The following is a 27,025-nucleotide window of genomic DNA, read 5'->3' on the forward strand; positions in this document are numbered from 1 at the left end:
AACTCTTGTCTTTAATCATCAATGGTATCAGGATTTGGAGCTTCTGGGCTTGGGAGATGTTAATCTTACTATGTGCTTCAATTGAATCTGGATCTGATTGAGCCCAATGATAGTTTGGACCCCCAGATCTCCCATTGAATGGTAAAATGGGTTCAAAGAAAGAATTTCCTCCCAAGATGAGTTGATTGGGGTTGAGTCTTGGACCCTACTCCTTCCCATGGTCTTCTGAATGGATACAGTTCTTGGTGGGGGAACATGGCCTTGCCCATGGCTCAGTTCAAGGGTTCTCTCCACAAGAGAGTGCAAAGGTGCCATTCTGGGCTCTTGGTTAAGTGACCTGCGAGGTTTGATACCTGGCATGTGAACAGTGTGTGGCATCATCCTGCCCGTTCTGTTCCAGAGCAGAACTTGTAGGGCAGAGGTCAGGGGGAGGTGTGGTGCTGTGCAAAATGCCCCCACCTCTTAAGATGGTCACAGTCTAACTTGAGTCAGTGAGAAGAATACAGTGACAAAGTTTCTAACACTGAGCTCACTCTGTATTTCCTTTCCTAACACTTCTTCTTTTTCTCCCCCCTTTTCTTCTTTTCCAGCTAATTTCCATTGATGAATTGGATAATGCTGAGGTCCTAATTTCCTTTTTTTTCCCATGTCCTGTGGTGATGTTTCTGTGACCCTCTTCCAGTGAACTCTGTTGATCTGTCCCTTAGTCTCTGCATCGTGCCATATCTGACTGTGTAGCATGCCTCTGGGCATGAGTTGAGTCCTTCGTGTCTGTGTTAGCATTTCCCACGAGTTTGTTTGTCATTTGTCCTTGGAGATCCCATCTGACTCTAGACAAAGACTTTCTAAATTGCAATAAGATTTCAGTCGTTCACTGTCTAGAATCTCAACTGAATTTGCGGTTGATGCTGGCTGTTAACCTGTCTCTGAAACTCAATATGGATATTACCATGAGGAGATTTTCTGTCTGTCTGTAAAGCACCAGTGCACAAACAAATAACTACATGAGTATAGTTTGGAAGTATTAAAAAAAAAAAAAAGCAAACCGATATTCTTGGTCTACAGGTTGGAAAGCGTTGAGTGTGAGGGGTCATATAAAATTTTGTCAAAGTGCAGTGCAAATTCCGCAGTGCTTGTTGAATCTTTCTAGCTGCTAGCTTACCATGGGATTAGGAATGTCCCACATCCTTGGCTTCTCTTCTAGGAAAACCCCCTAGAGATCCAGAAATTGAAATGTCATCTGAGGGGTTCTATACTTCAGTATCAAATGAGTTTCATTTACCCGGAATTACCCTGGAGACGGAGAAGTGGCCATTTTGTTTGGGATTTGAAGGTCTCTTAAATATTTTCTCTCCTGTGAATATTTTTTCCACATTTCTTGCCATGTTTTTAGGATGTAATACAGATTTGGTAAATGACAATAGGGAAAGGATTAACACAGGGAATTAATATATATACTTAAGCAGGCTTAATTGCTTAGCAAATCAGAGCACACTGGAAAAAATTCGATCTGACTTTTAATTTTCTGGTTCACTTCTTTGGGTATCTGGTCATTCTTTTGGAAGCTTATTTTGATGGAATAGAGCTACCAAATAAAATCGGAGGCCCGCTCTAATACCTACCACTGTCATTTCAGAAATACCAAGAGATGGTTCAGGTACACCTAAGAAGAGTTCGAATCCCAGACTTAAAACTGAAAACAATACGAATGGTTATGAGTTTGGTTCAGTTCACTCAGGAATGGAGCTCAGAGAGGTTAAGTGAGTGGTCTTCGCGCACACACAACCAGTGACTAAACCAGAACTAGCTCTGCTGCCTCAGCAGCTGGCCTGGAGCTCTTATGTGTCAACCCTGGTACATTCTGTAAGTGCAGACTTTTTCTTATACCTATCAACGTGAACAGGTGAGGAGGCCAGGCTCTCTAGGTTGCATGGAAAGCAAGAAAAGCAAAAGGTTATCCAGACCCTTAACCCTTTCAACTGTAGTGATTTTTGCTGCTTCCTGTTTAGTCTGCCCTCTTCCGGGTTATTTGTGGGGCAGCAACACATCTAATGCGAATTTTCTTGTTGACACCTCTTGGTATTCGTGTTTCTACCTACTGTCGCTGATTTGCACTTTCCCTCTGAAATACTAAATTCGAGTTTCTCTTTGCCTAAGTACGAATTAAGTCGGGAGAGGAAAACCTTCCCTCATCGGAGTCTGCAGTGTTATTAATATACTGTTTTGCTCCCTAGTAATCATTGGATGTGTTTGCTTGCTCAAGATAGAACTTGGGTCTCCTGGCTAGGAGTTTATTGCTTGCTTATGGAAAGATTCCACAGTTGGAGCAGGTGTGTTTATAATTATACGCTAGGAAATAGAATACTGTCTGTTTATAAAAGAAGAATGTTCTGGCAGCCACTTGGATTCTTTGAAAATTCCCTGAGGAAGCAACTGTGGATCCCCTCCTCGTTGTTACCCCTGGCAACCACCAGAGCCCTGGGACACCAACACTCTATCCCCAGGCCCTCGGGCTGGTGGATCTGGCCTTCTGAGCAGAGATGCCTGATGGGCCTTTATCATCCATGTCTGTTCGGGAAAAGACCACAGCTACTGAGGTTTCTCTCCCACCAAGCCTTTTGTTTGCATGTACGGGTGGAAACCAGCAGCCCACAACTGTAGTTGTGCAGAAACTCCGTCAAGAATTGCTTGAGAGTCCACTCTGGCCCTGGATATAGGCAAGCTCCCCAACTAAATTGCAAAGCAGCACTTCACACTTGAGACGTTCTGGGGAACAGCCCCTGGGCCAGGGTACGGCACACCTGGAGAGCTGTGAGCCTTTGATTGGGGAAGGACCCCGCCCTTCACTGATAAAGGCCAGTTGGGCATCGCAGGAGAGTGGATATGCAGTGAATGGCTTGGAAGATACAGTGCCTTTTGAGTCTCTGTCAGTCTTTGAGAAAGGAGAGTGAGGTGAGGACAGAATCAGAGTTCCTGCGAGAAAAGTGCATGGTGTGGGGCCTCTCCAGCTGTCTCCTAGAGTGACATGCCCCTCAAAACCAGGAAGAGGAGGGCTTTCTTTCATTTCTTTATTATTATCATTTTTCACAAATCACGAGGCAGGGTCTCTCTCCTTACTTCCTGATTTCACCTTGTCCTTAGGGGGCAGGAAGAGGACAGGTAATGGGAGAAGGGTAAGGAGCTACTTGCTTAGTGTCTGTTCAGCTTATTCCTGAGTTGGTAGCTTGATGAACTATTACCTTTGGACACACACAAATCAAGATAGGGAATGTTTCTGTCCCCCCCAACCCTGGAAGGTTCCTGCATCCACCCCTTCTTGGCTTTAAACAGACTCTGATTGATGCTTGAGACATTCATTTCTGTGACTCATGTTTGAGTGCCTGTTCTGTGTTGCTAGGGGATTTGGATACAATGGTGCCCCAAATAGGCAGAGTGTCTGCCCTTCTGGAGTTTATGGTTTTGTGGGGGAGATAGACAATAATACAAATTAATGTTAAATGACAGGCTGTCAATGAGAAATGTAGGAAGCTGAAGTACATGGGGTCATGAGAACATGTAATTTAAGAATTTTTACCTGGGCTAGAAAGGTCATGACAGGTTAGGACAACTGGCAGGTGACCATGGAGCCACTTTTCCTAAACTGTGAAGTTCTGGGCAAACCAAAGTTTTTTTTCTTTTTCTTTTTCTTTTTTTTTTTTTTTTTTTTGATCTTTTTAGTGCTGCACCTGCGGCATGTGCAGGTTCCCAGGCTAGGGGTCGAATTGCAGCTATTGCCACCGGCCTATGCAACAGCCACAGTCATGCTAGATCTGAGCTTGTGTGGTGTAGGTCTGTGACCTACACCATAGCTCACGGCAATGCCAGATCCTTAACCCGCTGAGCGAGGCCAGGGATAAAACCTGTGTCATCATGGATTCTAGTTAGATTTGTTTCCACTGATCCACGACAGGAACTCCACAAAAGGGTAATTTTGATAAAGTCCTCTAACTTCAAGATGAGGCGGTGGGTAGAGCAGTGACCTACCTCGTTTACATAGATGCCTCTTTGGAGAGGAATGGTGTGTTTAGAAAGTGTGGGCTGTGGCTCAGTGGATGGGCTGCATTTCTACATTTGGGAGATGTGATCTCCATTCAGTCACTGTCACTTCAGACTCTTCAGAGCCATCAGTGTCAGTTTGCAGCTTCAGCCTCTTGCCATTTCAACAAAAAAGCAAGGTTGTCATTTCTACTTGTTAGGGCGGCTGCAGCCTGCCTCTGTCTGCCTTTCTGTCCTCAGCTTCTGCCCCCGTGAGCTACTTCTGCAAGCAAAGGGAAGCCACCGCCAGTAAAATTTAGGGGGAAGAAAACAGAAGAGAAATGGGAGAATTATTAAATTTCACCTTCAGGGGGCGTTCTCATGACGTCCAACCCAGGGTGGAGGTGTCCTACTTTTTTACATTGCTGTGAACTGCTGGGTTGGGCACCTGCCAGCATTCAGGCAGCAGTTACATAAGAGCTGCTTTTTTTCCTGGAATTTAGGCTCACTGCTGATGTGTGACCTTCAGCAGTAATTGCCAATAAATGCAGCAGGGCTGTTTACTGTTAGACACTGGCAACCAGAGAGCAACCAAGCTCAACTCGGAGCACACAGAAGCTATTGCAGAATCTGGGGAAGTTTTTTTTTTTTTTTTCCTTTTTCTTTCTTTTTCTTCTTCTTCTTTTTTTAATGTTGAGATGATTCCATCATGACTGAAGTTGTATAATTTAATGAAGTCAGAATGCGTTTTTGAAAAATGAATTTCTCTTCTGACTGCTGATGAACTTTACCTATAAAATATAGATGAAACTGCATCACTGGAACTAAAATATTTCTTCCTTTGTTTCTAAAAACAAAGGCCATAGTAAAGGACATTGGGTTATTATCAAATGGAAAGATTTTAAATTGTTCTACTAAAATGCTAGGTAAGTTCCATTTTAGCTCAGTTTTCTTGCAAGCGTTCTGTTCTCTTAATGTGGCTTTTCAAAGGCTCAAGAAAGACAGGACCCAGCAAACATATTTGCAAGGCCATTCGCTATTTGCTTGTTTATTTTTTCCCTCCTCTGAGATTGAATGGGTGAAAGGAACTGAAGGCTGATTCATGGGGGTTGGAGATTATAAATTCTCTTTGATGGGCTGATAATTAGATCTATAATACAGCTGCATTTCTTGAACTGTATTCAGCCTCTGCTAGGGTTGGTTCATGGATGGAGACAGCTTATTTCAAAGGAAAATTCTAGAAGCCCAGGGATAATAGGGTTCATGTTAGTGGCAGCAGAAAACAGAAGGTATTTCTATGGCTGTGCTCTGTGCTGGCCTGTAATAGACACACATGAAACTGATGTATATATGTATGTGTGTACAGCATGTATGTGAGCATGTGCTGCTGTGCACATGCCATAAATAATAACCCTAGGAAGTCTCTGGGTTTCTTTTTATTTAAGAAGGACAATATATAATGTCCTTCATTTATGCAGAAGTACATCCCTGGATAAAATGTTAGGAACATTATGTATAAAAAGCGATCATTTCAGGGTCTTATCTGCCCAGATCTAGTTACTACTCCAGTGCTGTGGTTATGATGACCTAATTCATGGCCTCATCTGGGAAGGACACTCGGGATCCTTTTCGTTGAAATTCATTTCGAGTTTTTATTTCAAAGCCCATCATTTGAAATCTTTTCCCTATGAAGTCTGATTTTGCTGACCTTGACTAAAAGCCCTGGGAAGACTTAAGATCTAAGAAAAAACGTGGAGAGGCAGTAGGGAGCAATTGTTGGTTTCCAAGTTCAAAACCAGGCAACATCACATCATTGCCAGTCACCTGTTGGTTTGGGGAGACTTCACCTTGACTGGAGGCATCAGACTCTGAATATAGTGTCTGGTACTGGGATGAAGGCAGTACAAGAAAAGACTTGTGAAATCCAAACATACTCATTTTCTCAAAATATTCTCCCTTAATGTGTGGTCATTGAGGATGACCTTCTGTGTGGAAAGAAATTAATTTTGATTATAAAAATGTGTTGAGAAAATCAGTTCATTCATTTACCAAACATTACCTTTTGCTTTGTGTAGCATGGATTGTATTTATGTAGCTGGTATCCTGTTTGAACATATATAGCTTATTAATAGGCTTATATTTTTCAAAATTGTGGCTTTCTGCCATAAAAGCACCCACCCACATGAAAGTAGAGCTGAAATCCTCTTAGGAGGGAGTGCTAGCAAAGGCTGTTGGTTATTTTACCAAATTCTGTGCCAGGCTTGATTTGGCCTTTTCCATCCTGGAAATCATTTTAGGTCCTATTGGGTTGTGTTATTTAGGGAACTTGCCTGTTAGATATTATGAAGTTTACGAAAACATACCAAGCATTAGTTAATGTCTTCATTGGAAGAAATCCTAAATAATACCCGCTCCAGTCCCCTTGGCCTGCAGGTCAGGCAGTAGAAGCCCAGAGGGGTTCAATGATGAGCAGAGGGTCACACAGAGCATCAGGGCCTACATGAGCCACAATCACGTGATTCCCGTCCATTGCTCTCAGTTTTTGCATTCTGTTTGATGAGTGGCTAGAATTAAAAGTGTCCTCCTCCTATTTAAATAGTGATTTCTGAAGCTGGAAAAAAAAAAAAAAGTCTGCTGTCTCAAAAGTCTTTCTGTAATGTTCTGATGAAAAAAGATCAATAGTTTTAATTTTTGGTTTAGAAATTAAATGAAACCAACATAATATCAGTATAGGCAGACCATAGAGTATCAGTGCAATCATAAAACAGAAACCACTAATCTCTGAGTGCTTAAGAAATAGTTGCAGGAGTTCCCATTGTGGTGCAGTGGAAACGAATCCAACTAGGAACCATGAGGTAGCAGGTTCGATCCCTGGCCTCACTCAGTGGAATGAGGATCCAGTGTTGCCATGAGCTGTGGTATAGGTTGCAGACACGGCTTGGATCTGGCATTGCTGTGACTGTGGCATAGGCTGGCACCTGTAGCTCTCATTAGCCCCCTAGCCTGGGAACCTCCATATGCCAAGGGTGTGGCCATTAAAAAAAATGCAAAAAAAAAGAAATAGTTATATGCTACCTATGACCATTCTAAAAGAATTCAAGATGCTTCTTTAGACAAAGAGAATTTTAAAAAGACACACCAGTTCCATTTCCATCTTCTTTTTCTTTAACTTGTATTTTGCTTGGAAAGGGAGTAAAAGGTAACTCTTTAGGTTCCTACAGTAAATCCATGCCTGTAATCCTTTGGTCCTGATCATATAGGATCAGAATCAAGGATGTGTTGGTGGAATGTGTCCATGGCAAATTGTAGACGATAGATAGCACTTTTTTCTACCTCTATCTCTTATGGCTCTTAAATGCATGGAAATTTCCTTTAATTCTACTTTTTCCTACATGTCCTTTTTGTACTAAAGGCAGATGGCACAAATGTTTGCACAGTTTTGATTCTTTAGCCTAAATGGTACAGAATGTAAGGATAGAGTTAAAGTGTGTTCTTGGATCATGATATTATTTAAATCATCTGGATGGCACATACACCTGACATCTGATATTGTTTGTTTTCCTTACTAGTCAAGACCTTGCTACCCACTCTGTGCCTCCCTGCCCCAACAGGAAACTGAATGCTTCATAGGGAAATTTTCTCCCTCCGATTAGCAGAGTTGGACTCAGGTCTGAAAGCTCCTTTGTCCAGAATTAAGTGAGCAACCATACCTTTATGCCTCCTTGTCCTTGGTAAATCAGTTTAATCTTTGTGATTAAAGAGATCCCTGGTATCTTTACTTCATTTTACCTGTTGGCAAATAGAAAAAATAATAAGATAGGAATCATTAGGTTACAAAATAATAGTCTTATATCGTGAGTATTTTTTTTTCCATCTTGGGGATCAAACCATAAAAGGGGTCTCAAGCACTGAGCTGGGTTAAGACCTCACCAAATTTCACAGCTTCTGCCTCCCCCCACCCCATACTTTCAGCACCTGCTCTGGCTCACCGCCCAACAGCCACACTCTGGCCTCTGGCCTCCAGAGAGGTGTGCTCTGTGGCTGGAGGCCCCGCCAAAGGAGGCCAAGGTCAGTCAGTTGCCACGTGAGCCTTGGCTTTATTCCATGGCCCCAGATTGTACCTTGAACCAGCCAGCCACACCTGGTGCATGACTTTGATCCAGGGCAGCCTGGGATGGCATCCGGCAGTTATATCTGACATCAGTCCCTTCTTTGAGCATGTGCCCTTTGGTGAACAGACTGGTGGCACTGCCTTCACGTGGAGCTGTGAACTTTTGAGCCACACCTTCTTTTTAGCCGCCCTACCATTCCCTTCCATTTCCTTAGGGGCCATCATCTTGCCTCTTGCTTATGTTGGACATAATATGGTTAGACATAATGTATATGTATATTGTTGGATATAATGAAATCTAGGGGGAGTCAGAGGCAGTGTGTGACAGGAGGCGGGGGGGAGCCAGTCCCTGGATCCCTGAGGGAGTGCACGGTATGACAGTGAACCAGCCAGTGACCCTGCAGCTGGGAGCCTTCCTTTCTTCGAGAGACGCTGGGCAGGAGAGGCTTTGTCAATCCCCAGCCTGCTCATCTCTTGCCCACCGATGCAGAGCCGAGATGTGGAGGGAGGAAAGACCCAGGAAGATGCAGTGGCCACAGGACAGGCTTGTCCCAGGAGAGTGTGGATAGGGGGCCATCCTCATCAACCCCCCCACACCCTCCCCCTGAGGCCCCTGGGCATGTGCTGTATCACTTCTCCTCCCTGTGGACCAATGAATTACAGGTGTGCAGTAGTTCCTCCTTTGATATCTTTTTTTTTTTAAAGACATACTTCCTTCTTGGTCAGTGGTAGACCTTTTTCTCTTTTTCCTTAATACCTTCCCGCCTCTCAGGCCAGTTGTCTCTTCTGGCACAACCACTCAGTTGGGTTTAAAAGAGAGGGTACATCCTGCCCTCGATGGCTGATAGCCCCTTCTGTGGGTGCCACAGCCCAGTCACCTCATTGTTGAGCTTGTCTCTCCATATTTGGTCCTTGAGTGTGGGTCTCCGGACTTCTCTGTGGCCCACGAGATGCACGTGCTGTCACTAACATGCTTCGTTTTCCTCCCAAGCAGCTTCCCCAAGCTCCGGATTCGGAGAACTCCACCGAGGTGTGTGTTGCTCCCCTGTATTTGCAGTGCCAGCAAATATGGGACTTGTCAGTGTTCCCGACTGAGTGTGTGAGTTGTTGTGGAGTCGTGTCTGTCCCCTGGGTAGGTGTAGGAGGGAGGACTCTGGCCTGGCTGGAGCCTGATCCTGGCTGGAATAGGATGACTCGTGGTATAGAAAGTTCTGAGAAGCTGGAGCTTAAACCGCGGGGTCCCCCTGGGGGAGCTTAAACCACAGTGTCCCTCTGGGGGAGCATGTGGCTCTCAGAAGGTTTTTACACAAAACCATTCATCTCCATCTTGAGATGTTGTTGAGAAACACTAAAATATTCAGATTTTTCTGCCATTTCAAAACACAGAACCATGGGTCTTGTGCAGAGATGAAGTGAATTTGAAGTTCTGCACATTCGTCTAAAGTTTTTGTGAGAGCTGCTGATAAAGCTGTAGTTGCACAGAGCAGTCTTTGTCTTCTTCCTGTCTCTGCTACCTCAGCCTGCAAAAGAGGGGCCAGAATGAATTAAAGTATCTAAAGTAACCAGAGTAGTTCCCATCATGGCTCAGAGGTAATGAACCCAACTACTATCCCTGAGGATGCAGGTTCGATCCCTGGCCTTGCTCAGTGGGTTAAGGACCTGGCATTGCCCTGAGCTGTGGTGTAAGCCAGTGGCTACAGCTCTGATTTGACCCCTAGCCTGGGAACTTCCATATGCCACAGGTTTGGCCCTAAAAAGACAAAAATGAATACATAAATAAAGTTTCCCAGAAGCTTTTGGGGGGAGACATGTTTCCAACATGAACATTTACTTTCAGAAACAGCTCAGGCATCACAGGAGTCAAAGCTAAAACCAAGTGTACTTTATTTGAAAGGCAACATCAGAAATGAAACAGATGATCAAATAGATGAGGTCCAGCAGGGATGCTTTGTAAAGATCAGTCTCTAATATTCTGATCTGAGCTCTGCAGCCTCAACAGTCCCAATGAAAACACTGTGTGCTGGTGGGCTGGGGAGAGCTGAGGTCCCGTGTATGTGTCTGCAGTGATGTTCTTAAGCATGTGCTGCGCAGTTGTGCATGTATGAATCATATAAGGACATGCCCGGCTGAGTCTTGTATCATAACCTCTTTTGGGTTCTTGTAAATATACATAAGATTGAACTTCCTTTTTATATAATCTTTGCAAAGAATGATACTGGCCCAAAAGTCTTGTGCCTGCTTGTTTTAAATGGTTCACGAGGGTGGGGGATCGGGCGGTAGTTCAGCAGTGTCCAAAGTAAGGGAGCGTCGGTCTCTGTCTGGGGGAACCAAACACAGGCCTGTGCTCCTTCTGTGGAAGTGTTTGCTGTGTATGTGCTCTCTGTGTATTTTATTTGTGATGGATCCTGAGGAGGGGGGTGTCTCCCTAGTGTCATACTGAAATGACATTTCCACATGCTTAGCAGGAGCTTGAACCGAGTCCACCCCTGAGGCAACTGGAGGACCATAAAAGGGTACGTAGTCCTGGATGTTGGGAGCCCATGGCCACACCACTGCCCTCAGCCGCACGCTGTGACTTATAGACAGACAGTTGTTGTTGTCATGGTTAAAGCATTAATTGGCTCGGGACCAACCATAGCCATTTATATAAATGAAACTAACTGGTGATTCCTCCCTGCTCAAGCCCTGCTTCCAGCCATTCTCTAAATATTGACTAAGTTGGCTTTTTACATCCTCTCTTCTTTGTCTGGGGTAGCTTTTTCTTAGGTATAGTCTTTAAAAAAGTTTTTTTTTTTTTCCTGTAACATATCATTATGGACCATTTATAATAAACAAAAATGAAAAAAAAGTTAATATACTACTTAGCTATAAAAGCTGCTAATGATTTAGTATTTGCTCCTGCCCACTTTTTCACATACATGAGAATGTGTGCCAGTGTATACACACACACACACCCCGCCATTATCATTGGGATTATTCCAGGTATACAGCTTTTGTTCCCTCCTTTTGTCATTTAATATTGTATATGAGCATTTTCTCTGAAAGTCTTTGAATAGTCAATGGCTGCCTAAAGCTCCGCAAATTAACCAGTACTTTGTAATATTTTCCTTTGACGAACAAATGATCAAGTGTGTACCTCTGTGGGTAGATCCCTAAAAGGGGAATTTCTAGGCCAAGGGGTAGATACTTTCTGAAAGTGCTGCTGATGCATTGCTAAACCATTTCCTAGAAGGTTCCATACGTCTCCAGCATGCTGACCACTGATTTCACATTACCCATTTTTGGAAAATACCAACTATTCCAGTTTTCTAGGTGCTTATCTTCTTCTGATGGCTATGCCTGAGACTTTGACCTATGTTAACACATCAGTTTTTATTAATCCTGACTTTGACCCAATGACACAGCCTTCATCCCATTTCAGAGATGAGGAGATGGAAAGTCAGAGAGCTTGGGTACCTTACTCAAGTCATGAGTTTAGGAAACCAGCAGTCATTGCAAAGAGTATCTAGAAATGTGTCCTGGAGAATGTTTGTCTGAGATGAACAGGTGGCTGGTGCACCTTTGTTTGGCTCACACTTTAGCCCCTGCCCAGTCCCACCACTTCCTGAATCCATTCCTCTCTCTTGCAATTGGGGTTTCTCAGACTATGACCAAATAAGTGCTTCTAGGAAGTTGGCATTTAGCCCTTCCCCTCCAGCATTCAGTGTCTCCTGAAGTCCATTGATCAAGGGCACCTTACATTCCTGTTTTTTCCATCCTTGCTTGTCCTTCAGTAACTTTCCTGGGTCTTGGAGGCACTTGGTAAAGACACATAGCTGTCCCTCAGAGCCCGAGCTTCTTGGGAGATATGGCATTGGGTGTGGCCTGAGTGCATGAACTTTGGAATTAGAAACAGTCCCTCCCTGTGTGATTGGGAGCACATTATTAAACCTCCCTGTGCCTCAGATCCTCCTGCTGTAAAATGGGGATAATGATCTCCACCCCTTAGGACTCGCTGCACAGCTGTGCACTTGCAGCACTTAGCACAGTGCTGGACCCTGAGAAGGGATGTTAATGACTATAGTTGCCTGGAGACTGAGATGCAGCAGTGACTTGATAGACAACAGGAGTAGGAAAAGGAAGGTATTTTTCAGTCAGGGCACTGCTTTCATGCTGACTGAGGTGTGAGAGGCTCACTGCTCACGTGAGAGGCCCCTGGTTTTTAAATGGCTGGAACTTGGCAGCCCAAAGTTCCCTTTTTCTCTCCATTGTGTGTGGCATGAGTAACTTAGTGACTTGTTCAGCACTGGTCTATGTTCCCACACAGTTCATCAGCCACTTGTTTAATTGACCAAATGAAACCCTTTTGAACCAAGTAGCAAGGCAGGAGCTTGGTTTCTTGGCTATACATCAATGACCTGCCGTTTTCACCATTTTCACCCGACACGTAATGCAAATGAAACTCTTTGCCTTTGTCTCCTCTCGGTCTTAGGTAATATCTTACCCGAGACAAACATCTGATATTTGTTTGCATACTGTTGGTGTAAACTGCTAGGGGAAAACTCCTTTGGGAAAAAAGGGCTGCATGGCCAAATGTGAGAGCTAGAGAAGTGATATTATTTGGGAAGTGACTTTTTTTCTTCCTCTGCAATCAGCTTTCTCAGCCTGGTACACTGTGAACAGCTTAGTGCTGTTGAGCAATTTATATCAAGATGATTAGGAAGGCTTTTCTCTGCAGATTTTAATTTTTCCTAAATTAAACCATAAGCTCAGGAAAACAGAATTTTCCTTGAACCTAAGTTTTCACACTAGGGATTTGCATAACTTGTAATAATGTTTATCCATTTTCTCTTTCCCTTTTCTACCTCAAATTTTCAGTCTTTATTCTTTCAGAAAAGGAAAGAATCTCTTACTTAAAAAAAAAAGCAAATCCCACGTGTTCTCTTTTTCCCCCTTGTCTTAAAATGTGCTTATTTATTTATTTTTGTGGAGAGAAGGTGAGATGAATATGTACCAAAAACCTTATAATAAAAAGAACCCTTGTAAATAAAAGGGAAAAAATTAAAAGTTTGTGGGGTAGAGAGTGTGTATGTGTGTGTGTTCCATAATGAACACATTTTCTGATACTCCCTTATGGGGGAAAAATGTACCATTTGATGCATTGGTCGCTATGGTAACTGCTAGGGTTTCTCTGTGGAAGGAGAGGCAAAATGGTAATGTGAGATCCCTTTGTAACTTCACTTTGGCATCCGGGCTGCATAAATGTCAAGTTCCTGTTCCTGGAGTCCACGTGTTCCCAGGCAGCATATGCTTTTTTCTCTACCTTCTGCTTCCTTGAGTGCCAACTGACCAGGATCTTGCCGATTATCCTCAAAACTACAAGGAGCAAAAAATCTAACTGAGCCACTCTGATCCCAGATGGGATCATAGTGTGAAGCCTTCTGGTTGAGACTTCCTTAATGGATAGGTGTTTGTTGGCTGGTGACAGTCACCCTGCCTTTGACCATTCACCCTGGTGATCTTCCAGATTCTTGCCATGATGGCAACATTGGCTGTCTGGTGCAGCTGCAGCTGACAGGTCTCAGTCCAGCCTTGTACTGTGCAAACAATGTTCTTGTGATGCCCACGAGAATCCAGTAAAAAATTGGGATGGTTTCCTGCCAACCATCCCTACAATGGGAACTCAAAGCCTACAACTTTAGAAAGAAAATCAAATAGATACATCATTGTGTTGACAAAAAGAAATGGTATTTAATACACTGTTAGCTTCAACATGGAGTTAACCTTGTCTTTCCCCTTTTTCTTTCTTTGTAGGCTCTCTTGAACATTCCTTTGAAATTTGTGTTTGTCTTAGGAGGTCAGCCTTTCAAAATCACTGCACTCTCAATGACTGCTTTGGAGGGTGTTGATATGTTTGTACTGGTGCAAACCTCTATCTTTATACCCAAATGGGGTTTTCTAGGCCATGAATGAATATTACACTGAACATAGGTTATTTTTAAAGTATTTTTAAACATCACCAATAGTTTCTTCATTGAAAGTACTGTCGGAATCTTGAATTTACTGTTGGTCGAGGTAGGAAATGAGTTTCAAGTGATAGTAGAAACATTCATTTGCTTGACTACAATTAAATGACTACACTTATTTACTTGACACATAGTTGTGGATGGAACAGGAGAGGAAAATTGAGATTTTTCATTCCTGAACTTTGAGTTAAAAATCAGGACCACCTCCCCTCCTCTCTCTCCTGTTTACTCCATCCCCTTCATCCCTTGGGTCTTAGAGCAGCAATGTGAACTAGCAAAGGAGAAAAATCAGGCTCTGTAGTTCGGGGACCTTCCATCACTTTGACAGTTGAGCTAAGGAGTTTTCTGCCTTTGTCTGTTTTCCCAGGTCCTGCCTCTCTCACAGTGCCCCTTGCCTCCCCAGCAGCCTTGGGAGGTTCCTCTCCCACCTGTCTGCTCCCTCCCATCTTGTTTTGCAAACACCCTCCTTGAAGTCCCTAGACCTATTCTTAGAGCTGATTAGAAAATCCTTATAAATTCCACTGACTCATGTTACGGCTGCAGGTCTCTTGAAAAGAACTCTTGCATCCCTGTGTCAGACGTGCTGTGTTTCAACATCTCTGCTCTGTGCTAGACTCCTCACTCAGCTCTCAGTGATGTACCAGAGCAACTCCGGGACTTCCTTCTCTGGGTCTGAGAGAGAATCAGGGAAACTCCACACTGCCTTTGATTTTGAGAAACTTTCAGATCAGGAGGTGGTGTGGGACCCCCCCATCAAGGCTGCACATGAATTAGAGCTGAAAAGCAGTCCCACCACTTTCTGCTGCCTTGACAGTGTCCTGTAGGATTCGAGAACAAATCAAAGTTGTAATTTTTTTTTTTGGTTAGAGTGATGGGGAAGTATTGTTCTGTCCCCTGCTCAGGATCCCTTCGATATTAATGCCTTTTTAAGGTTTTTTTAATGGACATTTTCAAATATATACAAATTGCATATTTTGAAGAGTTTTGAGAACCCTCAGTCATTAACTCAGCTTCACTGATTATAACCCATGCCCACTCTTGTCTCATGTATACCCAGCTTGTCCCCTCCTCCCAGATTATTTCAAAGCAAAACCCAAATGTCATTTCATCCATGCTTCTTGTTTTTGATCAACATATCCGATATCTGCCACTAATTTTTTTTCCTGTAGCATTACATTTTCTTCACCATTTGGCCTATTGACTACTTCTGTAAGAAGGACTTTCTTTCAGCTTCTTATTTTAGTTACTTTAGGACTCTGATACTTTAATATTTTCATAGAACCTTGGGAATGAATGCTGTGGTTGGAGTAATGTTTTTATATTGTTTTATGGAAGATGACTTGTAAATTTTTCAATTTGTCTAAATTTTATTGGCTTACCCCAAAGGGATTTGTTTATTTGTTTTGTTACAGTTAGTTGCCCTTCCAGCTTAATATTCTATCTTTATCACTATGTAAGAGAGTGCTTTCAGATATTTAATATTATAGACTGATGTTTTTTTATGATATGGTTTCCTGAGAAAATATTGAAGAAGTTAACTTCAGAGTTTCCAAATGCTTTTATTGTTACTAATTTATTTTTTCACTGAGTGAGACTGAGCCAATTATAACTGAGTACTCCTGTGCTTTTCTTTAAATGTTAGTCACTCAGTTATGCATTGAATTCAGAACCTGATTTCATTATCCTGTTTGAATTAAGGGTGAGGCCCTCAGACAGATTTTGGTCAACCGTTACTATGGAAACATCAGACCTTCAGGAAGAAGAGAGAGCCTCACCAGCTTTGGCAATGGCCCGCTGTCACCAGGAGGACCCGGCAAGCCTGGGGGAGGAGGTAGGCTGTGTGGTGTGCAGTTAGCCTCACGCGTGAATTGAGTGTGCCACAAGCGAGCTGCATGCATGGGTCTGTTTAGCAGGTTGAAACTCTCACAGATGAATTTGGGTCACAAATGTGTTATTCATGCCACTTGTTTTGTCTTTGGCCCACCATCACATTGATGTCTACAAAAATTTCCCTTCAATTTGTTTTTGGCTAAGCATTCACCCTTCTTTCCTGTGCAGTGACCCTCTTGGTGATACTTGAATGACTCAAGGAACTTGCCTTCATTGCACATTTTCTTTTGGTCATTAGGACTCGTGTTTTCCCATAAAATGAGAATGACACTGGTAGTGAGGAAGGTGAAAGACCCTGTTTACTATACACTTCCTGAGCCTGGAGCTTTTCCAAGCATTTTGGCTTCTTTAATCGCCTTTTCTCCTCTAAGTTACCCACTCCCTGGTAGGAACTGCTGTTAGCCCTGTGGAACAGAGGAAAGTGGAACTTGTTCATGACTGGTCTGTTATATGAAGCCAGTTATATCTAATTCTAATGCCCACTCTTTGTGCCTCCCCAAAGTCTTAGGAGAGTTTACACAAAGAAATCCCTGCATAGGATGGCTTAAAAGCACATCCTGGAAGGAGTCCCCAGACACTGTAAACACAAATAGAAGTAAAAGCTGCAAAAGCACTGGATTTCAGCTATGGGTGATGGTGTTGGTTTTGAGGGGTCCAGTAGTTCTGTGCTCGAAGCACAAACATGAGTTGCCCGATTCCTGGTCTGTAGTGATGACTTAGGCACTTCTGATCCTTGATAGGTTCGGCAGGGAGCACAGAAATACTTGATGCTTAAAAAATTTTTCCTGGCAACTTCTGGGGAGGGACCTTGTGTTTCTCGCCAGTTGAAAATGTGGAGCGGATCTACTCAGTCCATGGTGCCCTGTAGCTTCAAGGAAGATGCCATTATCAGGGTACCCTGGAAATGGATCTTAGCTTCTCATCCAAACGTTTTCAGTGGTTGTCAAGCAAAAGTTCCTCTTGCAACACCTTGAAACTATTTCTTTAATTTCTATAATGGGTTTGTTCAAAGAATATGTGAGATCCTGGAGGGGCATCATGAGGGGGGTTTAGAAAGACATCAGAGACAGGTTCTGCTTTAAGAAGCTGTTGGAGAGAAGCTACGCCAGCCATTGTCCACCTTGTACTATAAGCACTAGATCTAGAAAGTCAAGGGCAAGAAACACAAAGGAGCTGGCACTGAACTGAGCTCTGCAGTGAAGGACTGATTTTCTGTTTATCTAAAATTGATCTCCATTTCCCCAGGTACATTAATATTTCATTTTTTGCCAATAATAATGCACGTTCTTAAAAGGCACTTTCTAAACACAGTTGGAATCCGTTCCACTAAATGGCACAGGCCATCTCTTCCTGAGTATATTTGTCTCATCTGAAGCTCTATGAGGACACAAACTTTGTTTTGTTCATTCCTCTGCCCCTAGCTCTTGGCTCCATGCCAAGTATTGAGTAAATATTTATTGAATGAATGGGTGAACAGACACAAATTATGTGGAAGGTGAGTTTGGGGTAGCTGGGTTTCTTAGAAAGAGGGCTAAAGTGATCATTATAGGCTAGACTTCTTCAGAGTGTTCCAAGAAGTATTTAAGTTTGGTTTGTCTTTTTTTTTTTCTTTTTTCTTTTTAGGGCTGCAGATGTGCCATATGGAAGTTCCCAGGCTAGGGGTCGAATGAGAGCTACAGCTGCTGGCCTATGCCATAGACACAACAACACGGGATCCAAGATGTGTCTGTGACCTACACCACAGCTCATGGCAAGACCGGGTCATTAACCCACTGAGCGAGGCCAGGAATCGAACTGCATCCTCATGGATACTAGTTGGGTTCTTAAACCAGTGAGCCACAACAGGAACTGCTGGTTTTTCTTTTAAACACAAGTCACTTTTTAATCATTCTGCCTCAGATCACTGGATTTTAACATAAGGGAGAATCTTGGCCCCATGGCTTTAGGTCTGTTGTTTGAAATGTACTATTCTTCCTTATCTTATCTGCTGTATTCAGGTCTCACCTCTGTTACTTACAAGCCACAGTAGGTGTCCTTGGACAAGTGGCTTCATCTCTGTGTTAATGATAAGAACCTTCCTTGTGGGATTGTTTTAAAAGGTTCAAAGAGATAGTACCTTTAATATGTTTAGAGCGTAAAGTGTTGGTACACAGTATGTATGCAATGAAAGTTAGCTTCTCTGGTTGTGGATAATAAGAGCAATGTTCCATCTTCCTAGGGGGAGGTTCCGGGTCCAGCTCCATGAGCAGGGGTGAGATGAGCCTGGCTGAGGTTCAGTGCCACCTCGACAAGGAGGGGGCCTCCAATCTGGTCATCGACCTCATAATGAATGCGTCCAGTGACCGAGTGTTCCATGAGAGCATTCTCCTGGCCATCGCCCTTCTGGAAGGAGGCAATACCACCATACAGGTAGGAAGGCAGCTGGTGTGGCATCCTTTGCGAATGGAAGGAGGCTCTGTTCTGGGAGCCAGAAACCAGGCTGGTGCTGAGACTCTTAAACGAGGAATAGCTCATTCTTAGGGCACAGAATTATGTTGTTCGGAAAAACAAATTCAGTTGATACTTTGCTGTGGTCATCTAGTCGTAATCAAGCTTGGTTCTAAAATATGAGTTATGTTTGAAAATTGACAAGACGCTGAGGATGTGCAAAGAAAATTGGCCCAGTGTTTGGAGCACCATAGATAACTCATAGATGTTTGTTCAATGAATAATTGAATGAAATATATTTGCTATTTACAGTTTTTATCCAAGATTGTAGAGGATCCCATCACAGGATGAACAGAGGAGTTTGGACTATGTGTGCTATTTAGATTTTTTTATATCTCTGGACCTTGCAGCTCTTGCTAACTATTTCTCAGCCTTTTAACTAAAAATCTCAAGAGAACTGAATCAATTTGAACTAATAGGAGCCAATAGGGGAAAGCCACGCTAGCTTGGTCAAAGATGAGTAGAGACCTTTTTGTTGTTTGGGTGTGATACATATTTTAAAATAAAAAGAAGTAGAATTCTTAGAAGTCCTTAAAGAAGCAATTTTCATGAATTTTAATAATATATACACACTTTTCACATGGAAATGGCAGTTAAAGTTCCTTTAAATATTTTGTGTCCCTTAGTCATGAACTCTTCATTCTTTGTTGGCTCTGAATAAGGGTTTACTTAGCTGTGTGTGTGTCTATATGTACAAACACACAATTTTAGTAATAGCTTTTTATTGGGATTTCATTTATATACCATAAAATTCACCCTTATATATATATATTTGACTTGACTTTATATTCTTGGTCATGTATTTAAATTCAGAGTCTGGATTAAAGAACTTTAGGTTCTTTGTGCAGGTTTTAAAAGGGCATTTCTTCCCATGGACAGCTGCACCCCAGGCCAGGGCTCCTGGGTTTCAGCACCGCTCCCTCTTGCATCCAGGTGCCCTGTGCCTGCCCAGTGGCCATGGCAGCCCTGTCTCCTTACCCTCCATTCCCACTTGCCCCAGCACATACTCTTTGAAGTTCATTATATGTGCTGCCCTAAGGTGATATTTGTGCCAGTAGGAGAGTCTGCTACATGGCTGAGTTGTCACACAGGCTTCTGTGACCTGTAACATGTGGGCTTGCTGTTTGATTTTGCCCCATGTGAGTCTGATAGTGTGTGCGAGTGAGTCCTGTGGTTCCTCTAACTGTTAGGACTTGCACGCCCACTGCCATGTTCGTGTGCGGGAATGGAAGAAACGCTCCTGGTCTGTGAACCATGTGCTTCCCACTGACTAGATTAGTCAACTACACATTTATTGAGCACCTTCTATGTACATGTTACACATTTATTGAGCACTTTCTGTGTACATGGTGCACCACTAGGGTTTCCAGACATTGGGGCCAGTTGGTCTATGAGAATTTTCTCCAGGCACAGTCAAGTGTGGAAACAAGGGCAATATGGTCTGTTTTTCATAAACCAAATGTATCAGTTTGAACAACAATAGAACCATTTTATTCTGAGGTTACATCCTGTCCAGTTTTTTGGGTTTTTTTTTTTTTAAGCTCTAATGTCTTTTCTTTATTTAAGTGGTGTTGATAGTGGGTGACAGTTTAAGTTTTTTCACCCTACTGGCCAAATAAAATGTTAGAAACCCTAAGTTATTCCCTCCGATCCACAATTTAAAAAAACAAACAAACTCTGCTAATTTGAGAAATCCTGGAAGATCAGTCTTCAGGAACTTGAAATTCTAGCAAGAATATAAAACTTGGTTACACATGCACATGAGAAGCTGTGTCTCAAGAATGACATGTAGTACCATCTACAAGGTAGGAAGGATGCTACAGACTCTACAAGGAAGAAGTAAAAACATCCATGTGAGGAGCTGATGAGAGGTTTTTTGATGAGATGGGCTTTAAAGGATGGGTGTGAGTCTGACCATTGGAAGTTGGGCTTGGAGCTGGGGTATGGGGAGCCTGGGTCACAGTGCATGGTAGGGGAGGCTCAGAGGTAGGCATGCTTACAGAACAGAGGTTGAGTCCTTCAGAACAAGCAGAGCTGGTAGACGACAGTGACAGGGGCTGGGGATCTCTTGGTGGTTGTATACAGTAGCAGGGCAGACCCCCAAGGGACCTTGGGGTTGTAATGTAGAGCTGCAAATCTGACAGATAAATTGAGGAAAACAGGATCTAGAAGGAGGGAGTCCAGTAGTTTAAATTAATTAGAAATAATTTAGGAGAGAGATAATGAAAGCCTGAATTTAAAATGAATGTGTGATATAATTGGTCATTGTGGGGGAGGGGGTGATTTTTTTCCAGGAGGAACATAAGGGAACCTTTTGGGGTGTTGGAGATGTGCTACATTTTGGTCATGGTGGTGGTTACATGGGCATAAATCTATTGCAAACTGTGTGAGTCATACAGTTAAAATTGGTGTGCGGTACTCTACCTAAGTTATACCTCTATTAAAAAAGAGAAAAATGGAGGAGTTACCATTGTGGCCCAACAGAATTGGCGGCATATCTGCAGCACCAGGATGCAGATTTGATGCTGGACTGAGAGTGTGGGTTAAAGCATGCAGAGTTGCTGCAAGGTGAGGGTGTAGGTTGCAGCTGTGGCTTGGATCGGATCCCTGGCCCAGGCACTTCATATGCCACAGGGTGGCCAAAAAAAAAAAGAAAGAAGAAAAAATTGGAGAAAAAGCTGGTGGGGACAGGATATCACGCATGGAGCATCACCAACCCTCCCTCCTTAAGGCTACTGCCTTGGACCCATTTATAGTTAACGCAGGGTGTTCAGGATGTCACCTGACTGCATGAGGGAGCAGGAAGGTCAAAGGGCCAGCTGCTTTCAAGGCTTTACTGAGTCTGGATGACGAGACACAAGGAGACACTGTTCATTAAGGAATAATGAAGCGTGGTGAAGGGATCAAGGGGGCTGAGGGCCGCCGGCGCTGAGCCTGGCTGGCGAGATGGAGTCTGAATTTCTGGCGAGATGCCGTGTTTTTCACAGTGTACCCCGATGGTGATGGCAAGGCACACAGAAGCTGTTTTTCCTTCAAGTTCTTTATCTTGTAAAGTAATTATGAATATTAGTTTCATGTTTTCACACATTTGTTACTCATATGCTCAGGCTGCAGATGAAATGCCACAGTGGGGTTCCAGAACCAGCCTCTCGGGGAGTGGAGCTGTTGATCATTAGAGGGGCCAGTGTGCTTGTGGGGCGGGGGATGGCCTGGGACCCCTCTGCCAGGATGGGAGGGGTCAATGCCTCATGAAAGACCTATGGTTCCAGAAAGATTGATTCTAGTCTGGAGTTGATTTGTGAGATCTCCTTGGCCCCAGGCTTGTCTTTCTCTGGAGAAAATGATGTGGAATTCAGATTATCTGGGGCCAGCTAAGGACAGACACCCTGAAGCCCCAGGGAGGTGATTCAGTTCTGTCTTGCTCCAGAGAAGCCAGTTCAAAGGAGTAAATGAGCAGCTGGGGGGTTAGTGTGAGCTGGGTCAAGGTCACAGTGGTGGCTGTTAGTGATTGCCACAGTGCCGTCTGCCTTTGAAGCAGGGTGGGTTCGGGCTGGAGCTCACCACCCATTTTCATTTCCCGTTCACTGTGATGTGTCAAAGTCCCAGGAAGGGAAGTTGGCCTGTGGTCAGGTGGGCTGCCCTGGATTCGTGTTGCTCGGTGACAGGTAGTGGAAAGGACCGTCCCACTGGAGTCTGGAGTCCCAGGGGCTGCATAGTTGCATACCTGTGTGCTGCCATCCACAGGAGGGCTGCAAAAGAGCCTTTTGGTGTACTAGTACCTTCCCTTGGTGTGGAGCATCCTTGACCTGGAGAAGACAGAGAGCGAGACCTGCTTTCCAGTCCAGTTTTGTGTGGGAATAGAAAAGTCACCCAGGGTTTCTGTTCCTGTGTCTGTCATGCACATGACATACATACACATGGACTCCTAGGTTCCTTTCTCCCTTTGAATCAGGACTTTTGAGCAATTATTTGATATTTTCCCAGGAATTCTTAGGACCCAGTAGTGATGGCTGGCTGGCTCCATTTCTGAAATTTTTTTCTTCCCTGGCTTATGAAAATAATTATTTAAAAAACGATGATTGGACAAAGTCTGGTCTGTCCATACAACAGAATACCACTCAGCAGTAAAAGAGAATCAACTTTTGATAAATGCCATGACAGGGGTATACCTCAGAGGTATGAGGCTTAGTGAAAAGAAGCCAGTGTCAGAAGGTGACACCTGGGGTGGTTTTGTTTATGTGACATTCTTCAAGGTCAAGGCTGGAGTGCTGGAGGACAGGGCAGTGTTTGCCAGCTTAGGGCTGAGGAGAGAATCTGACTCTAAGGAAATGGCACAGAGGAGTTTTTTGGGTGACGTCACTGTTGTGTGTCCTACTTTGAATACACATCTATACATGTGTCAAAAGCTGCACCACAGAAAAGTCAGTTTTACTGTTTGATCATTAAAAAACTTAGCTATAGGGAGTTCCCATTGTGGTGCATCAGAAATGAATCTGACTAGTATCCATGAGGACGCAGGTTTGATCCCTGGCCTCTCTAAGTGGGTAAGGGATCCAGGGTTGCTGTGAGCTGTGGTGTAGGTCACAGACTCAGCTTGAATCCCATGGCTGCGGGGTAGGCTGGCAGCTGTAGCTCTGGTTCGACCCCTAGCCTGGGAACTTCGACATGCCACAGATGTGGCCCTAAAAAGGGAAGGAAAAAAAAAACTTAAGTATAAACCATAACGTGATGATGATGACCAGCATTTATTAAGGGCTTGCTGTGGACCAGGAACTAGGCTCAAGTTCTTCTCACATATCATCTTATTTAACCCTCACAATCTCCCTAGGAGGTAGGTGCAGAAACTAAAGCCCAAAGTAGTTGAGGAACTTGTCCCTCATCATGCAAGCGGGAAGTAGCAGAGCCAAGGTTTGAACCCAGGCAGCTTGGCTCCCCAAACCCCTCCTTGCCTGTAACAGCTTCCTTCCTCAGGAGGATGATAAAGATCCCAAGAAGAAGGCAGGTGCTTTATAAAGGAAGATGATTTTCTTGGTTTCAGAAGGCAACGCCTTGTCATCTCCAAAGCCAGAGATATATGTGGGCCAGGGGTGGGCTTATGGCTGCAGAGCTCAGCAGAGAAGACAAATAGGAACTGCGTCCAGTTGCTTTTTGGCTTTTTTTTATGAAGTACTTTTCCTCTGGCTGTCTTGTCCGAGTCTCCTGGTTGGTCTGTGAGGGGTGCTGAGTGTGTGTCACCCCATCATGGAGATGAGGGAAATGGGGGGTCAAGGAGGGTTGTGACTTCCTCAGAGATACAGAACCAGACAGAGCCTGAGCTAAGTGTCACGTGCTTCCTGTCCCCTCCTCCCCCACCACCTGTTTTAGTTGTCTTACTATTGATTAACTAAATGTCACAAAACATAGGGGCTTAAAGCAATGGCTGTTCTGACACTTGTTGTGTTTCTGTGGGTGTGGGCTCAGCTGGGTGGGTCTCCTTCCCCTGGGTGGTCCTGGCTGGGGCTGTGGTCACCAGGGACTTGACTGGGCAGAAATGGCCAAGATGGCCCCTTGTATGACTGTGGCACAGGTGCTGGCTCTCAGCTGGTTGCTGAGCGGGGGCTGTCACCTTGGTTCTCCTCCATGTGGCCTCTCTGTGTGGTTTAGGCTTCTTAGAGTATGACGGCTGGCTTCTAAGAAATTGTGTTTGGGGAAGTGAGATGTAGGAGCTACCAGTCATTTTAAGGCCTGGGCTTGGACTCCTTGTATAACACGTCCGCCATATTGTACCAGTCAAAGCTCCCGAGAGACGACGAGCCCAGCCTCAGAGGGAGGGGAGAAGACTTGCACCTCTTGGTGTGAACTGGATGTGTGCACCAAGGGGAGAGGGAGTTGTGGGGCTCCCCTGCAGAGAATACCCCCTCCCACATATCCCAGTTATAATTGATGAACACCTACCATAGGTCAGTCAAGCCCCTGAGTTGGGTGCTATAGCTGCAAAAAAGGAAGACACCATCGTCCCTGCTGTTGGGGAGCTCTGTTCCCCCTGAAAGTTCAGTCCCATCTTTGCAGAAGTGTCAACTCATGTCCTTCCCCTTTTGAGGATATGTGAAAATTCACCCTTATACTAAGGATAAGTTCACTGGGGACCATAGCTCTTCGGAAGTTCTAAGAGAATTCAGCTGATGGGAATCCAAAACTAAGGGCCTACCGTGCTTACTAGGAACTCTCACAGGGAGAATTACTTCCTTCTCCTGAAGCCTTGCAATCTGTCACATCATCACTTCAGCCCTGAAATGCCTGGCAGCCAAACTGAGGATATTTCCTGGCCTGACACAGTGGACTCCAAGGCTTCCAGTCTCTTCTGTCCCTGCCCTGGCTTCTGTGATGGTGATAACATCTGAGGATGGATATCACCTCCCAAACTTCTCCTCCCTGGGTGCCGTCAGAGTGGCTCAGACTTCATGGTGTTATCCCCTGCTTACAGGAACAAGGAGGTGGGACTGCCACCCGGGGGGTCCCCTGGAACAGGTGACATCGTGGAGCCATGGGATCAAGCTTCCTTTTAAGAGTAACTCCTGCTTTCTTTCTGCCCTCTCCAGTGCCACCCACTTCCTACCAGCCCCCAGAAGAAATCTTTCCTTTCTGCTTGATGTTTTGTAGCAAAGTGGGAAACTATAAAATAAGCATTTGCTTGTGAATTAATTTTTGGCACATGCAGGGGCTCAGCAAGTCTCATGGCACTTGCATATCCGTCCTCCGAGTCCTTGCCAATTTTTGTGTGTTTCCTTCCTCCTGAGATGTTCCCACCAGCACCCAGGGGAATGTTCCCCCACTTCCTCTTTCCTACAGGAACACAGAGGCTGGTCTCACCTGGGGCAGAGAAGGAGTAGAATGGATCTTTCAACACACCTAGTGTTTGGGGTGTTTTAAGCACATACAGATGGTTGAGGATATAAGTGCTGATCTGACCACAGAGAACCGTTCAGCAAATAAAGGGGACAGATCCAAAAAGATTTGGTGGGGGGGGGATTAATTGTTTCCGGTTGCAGAAGCACAGCAAATTGCGTGTATCAAATGGCTGCCCAAGGCTCTTCCTATGCCAAGTCTAGCCTCCAGACACACCCAAAAAGGATTTTCTTCTCTGCACGTACACAGTATGAGTTGGAAACTGTGAGAAGTGCTCTGTCAGGAAGCTGGCTGCGGATTCAGCTGAGAGATGAGATGAGAGAGAAATCCCTCGTCCAAGGGCCTTTCCCTCACCACATTTTTTTTTTTTTTTTTGAGGTTGGCTTGAGACAGCAGGCCAGGAGCCAGTGTTAGATAGGAAATCTCCCACCCCTTCCAGAAGAAGTCATCACAGAAGGCACTGAGGAGAGAGCACGCTGGAGAACCCCCTCTGACCCCGGGGAGCGGGGGTGGGGGGGTGAGAAGCAGTTTGCTTTGCCTTTGCTGGAAATGGGGGGCCAGCTGGTGAGGAAGATCAGCCTTGGTTTGACAGGGCAGCCACCCCAGGAGGAGGAGAGTGGTGTGCAAGCGAGTTACGTAAAAGGGTGTTGTGTTTGGCAGAGAAGTCAGAAATGAGTCACTTCTGAGCGGTGTTTTCTGACCTCGGGTTTTATCCATGTGGGAGAAGAGTGTGGCCAGCATCGGAGTCAGGAGCCTGCTTTCTCCCTGGCGTGGGGGGTGTTACCATGACAGTAAGAGGGAGGCAGGTGGCGGGGCCCCAGCAGGCTCCCCCAGGCACTCTGCCCTTCAGCGGAAACCACAAGGTTCTGGACAGCAAAGCGCCCTGGCCTGGTTCAGGGAGGGCTTGTAGGTGCTGCCAGTGGGCCCTCCATGGTGAGTGGGTGGCATGGGGTCAGGGACTTGGGGGGACGCTACCCAGTAGAGCAGGCGTGCAGGAGAAGGAACTTGGCTTCCAAAGCGGAAACACCTGGGCTGGAGTTCCAACCGGCAGGGTGACCTTGGACTTTCTCAGGACATGCTGAAACTCAGTTTTCTCACTTGTGAAAAGAGAATTGGAAAAACTGAGTCCCTCCCTTTTGCTCATGTTGAGAGGATTAAAGAGAGTAATGTCAGGTAGAGCTGTAGGAAGGAGCTGCTGCCCTGGGGCTGGTGTGGTGGAGCAGGAAGGCCTGTTCCACTCCTGTCTCCCTCAGTCCCTCAGGGCTTGGGGCAGTGCCCTTGACCGCTCAGCCCAGCTCCTGCCCAGAAGAAGGTGATTCACAGAAAGTGCCTCACTCAAAGCCAGGGTCCTAGAAGGCTCTCAAAATGAGGCAGTGATTATTTGTATTAATGCTGCCTTGATTATTTTAAAATGAGGTTCATTTTATTAAATTTTTCTGTCAAAAATCCAACTTCTTAAATTTTGCTTCTGTGTAATGGTTGATGATCCAGTGAGTCTGGGGGCTGTGCTATTTATGTTGTTTTCACACACAATTCACCTCCATCTCTCTGACTGTTTCTATGTTTGAAGTGATTTTAGAGGCCCAGGAGGCAGGGAAGTCTTCATCGCCTCAGTTATCAGGTATTTACACTA

At 44.6% G+C, this 27,025-nt stretch overlaps 1 protein-coding gene across 7 annotated transcripts in view; it reads left to right on the forward strand.

Annotated features, from left to right (window-relative positions):
- ITPR1 (inositol 1,4,5-trisphosphate receptor type 1) overlaps nt 1–27,025 on the forward strand; it is a 331,954-nt gene that overhangs the window by 211,048 nt on the left and 93,881 nt on the right. For 6 of the 7 annotated variants that reach the window (XM_047779506.1, XM_047779516.1, XM_047779541.1 and 3 more), the window contains 2 exons: nt 15,829–15,961; nt 18,239–18,429. The exons of the other annotated variant lie outside the window; for it this stretch is intronic. In XM_047779506.1, coding sequence (XP_047635462.1) covers nt 15,829–15,961; nt 18,239–18,429 — 324 coding nt within the window. The remainder of the gene's footprint in view (nt 1–15,828; nt 15,962–18,238; nt 18,430–27,025) is intronic. 7 annotated transcript variants of the gene reach the window in all.

The sequence above is a fragment of the Phacochoerus africanus genome, chromosome 1 (genome assembly GCF_016906955.1).
Source record: "Phacochoerus africanus isolate WHEZ1 chromosome 1, ROS_Pafr_v1, whole genome shotgun sequence".
Lineage (NCBI taxonomy): Eukaryota > Metazoa > Chordata > Mammalia > Artiodactyla > Suidae > Phacochoerus > Phacochoerus africanus.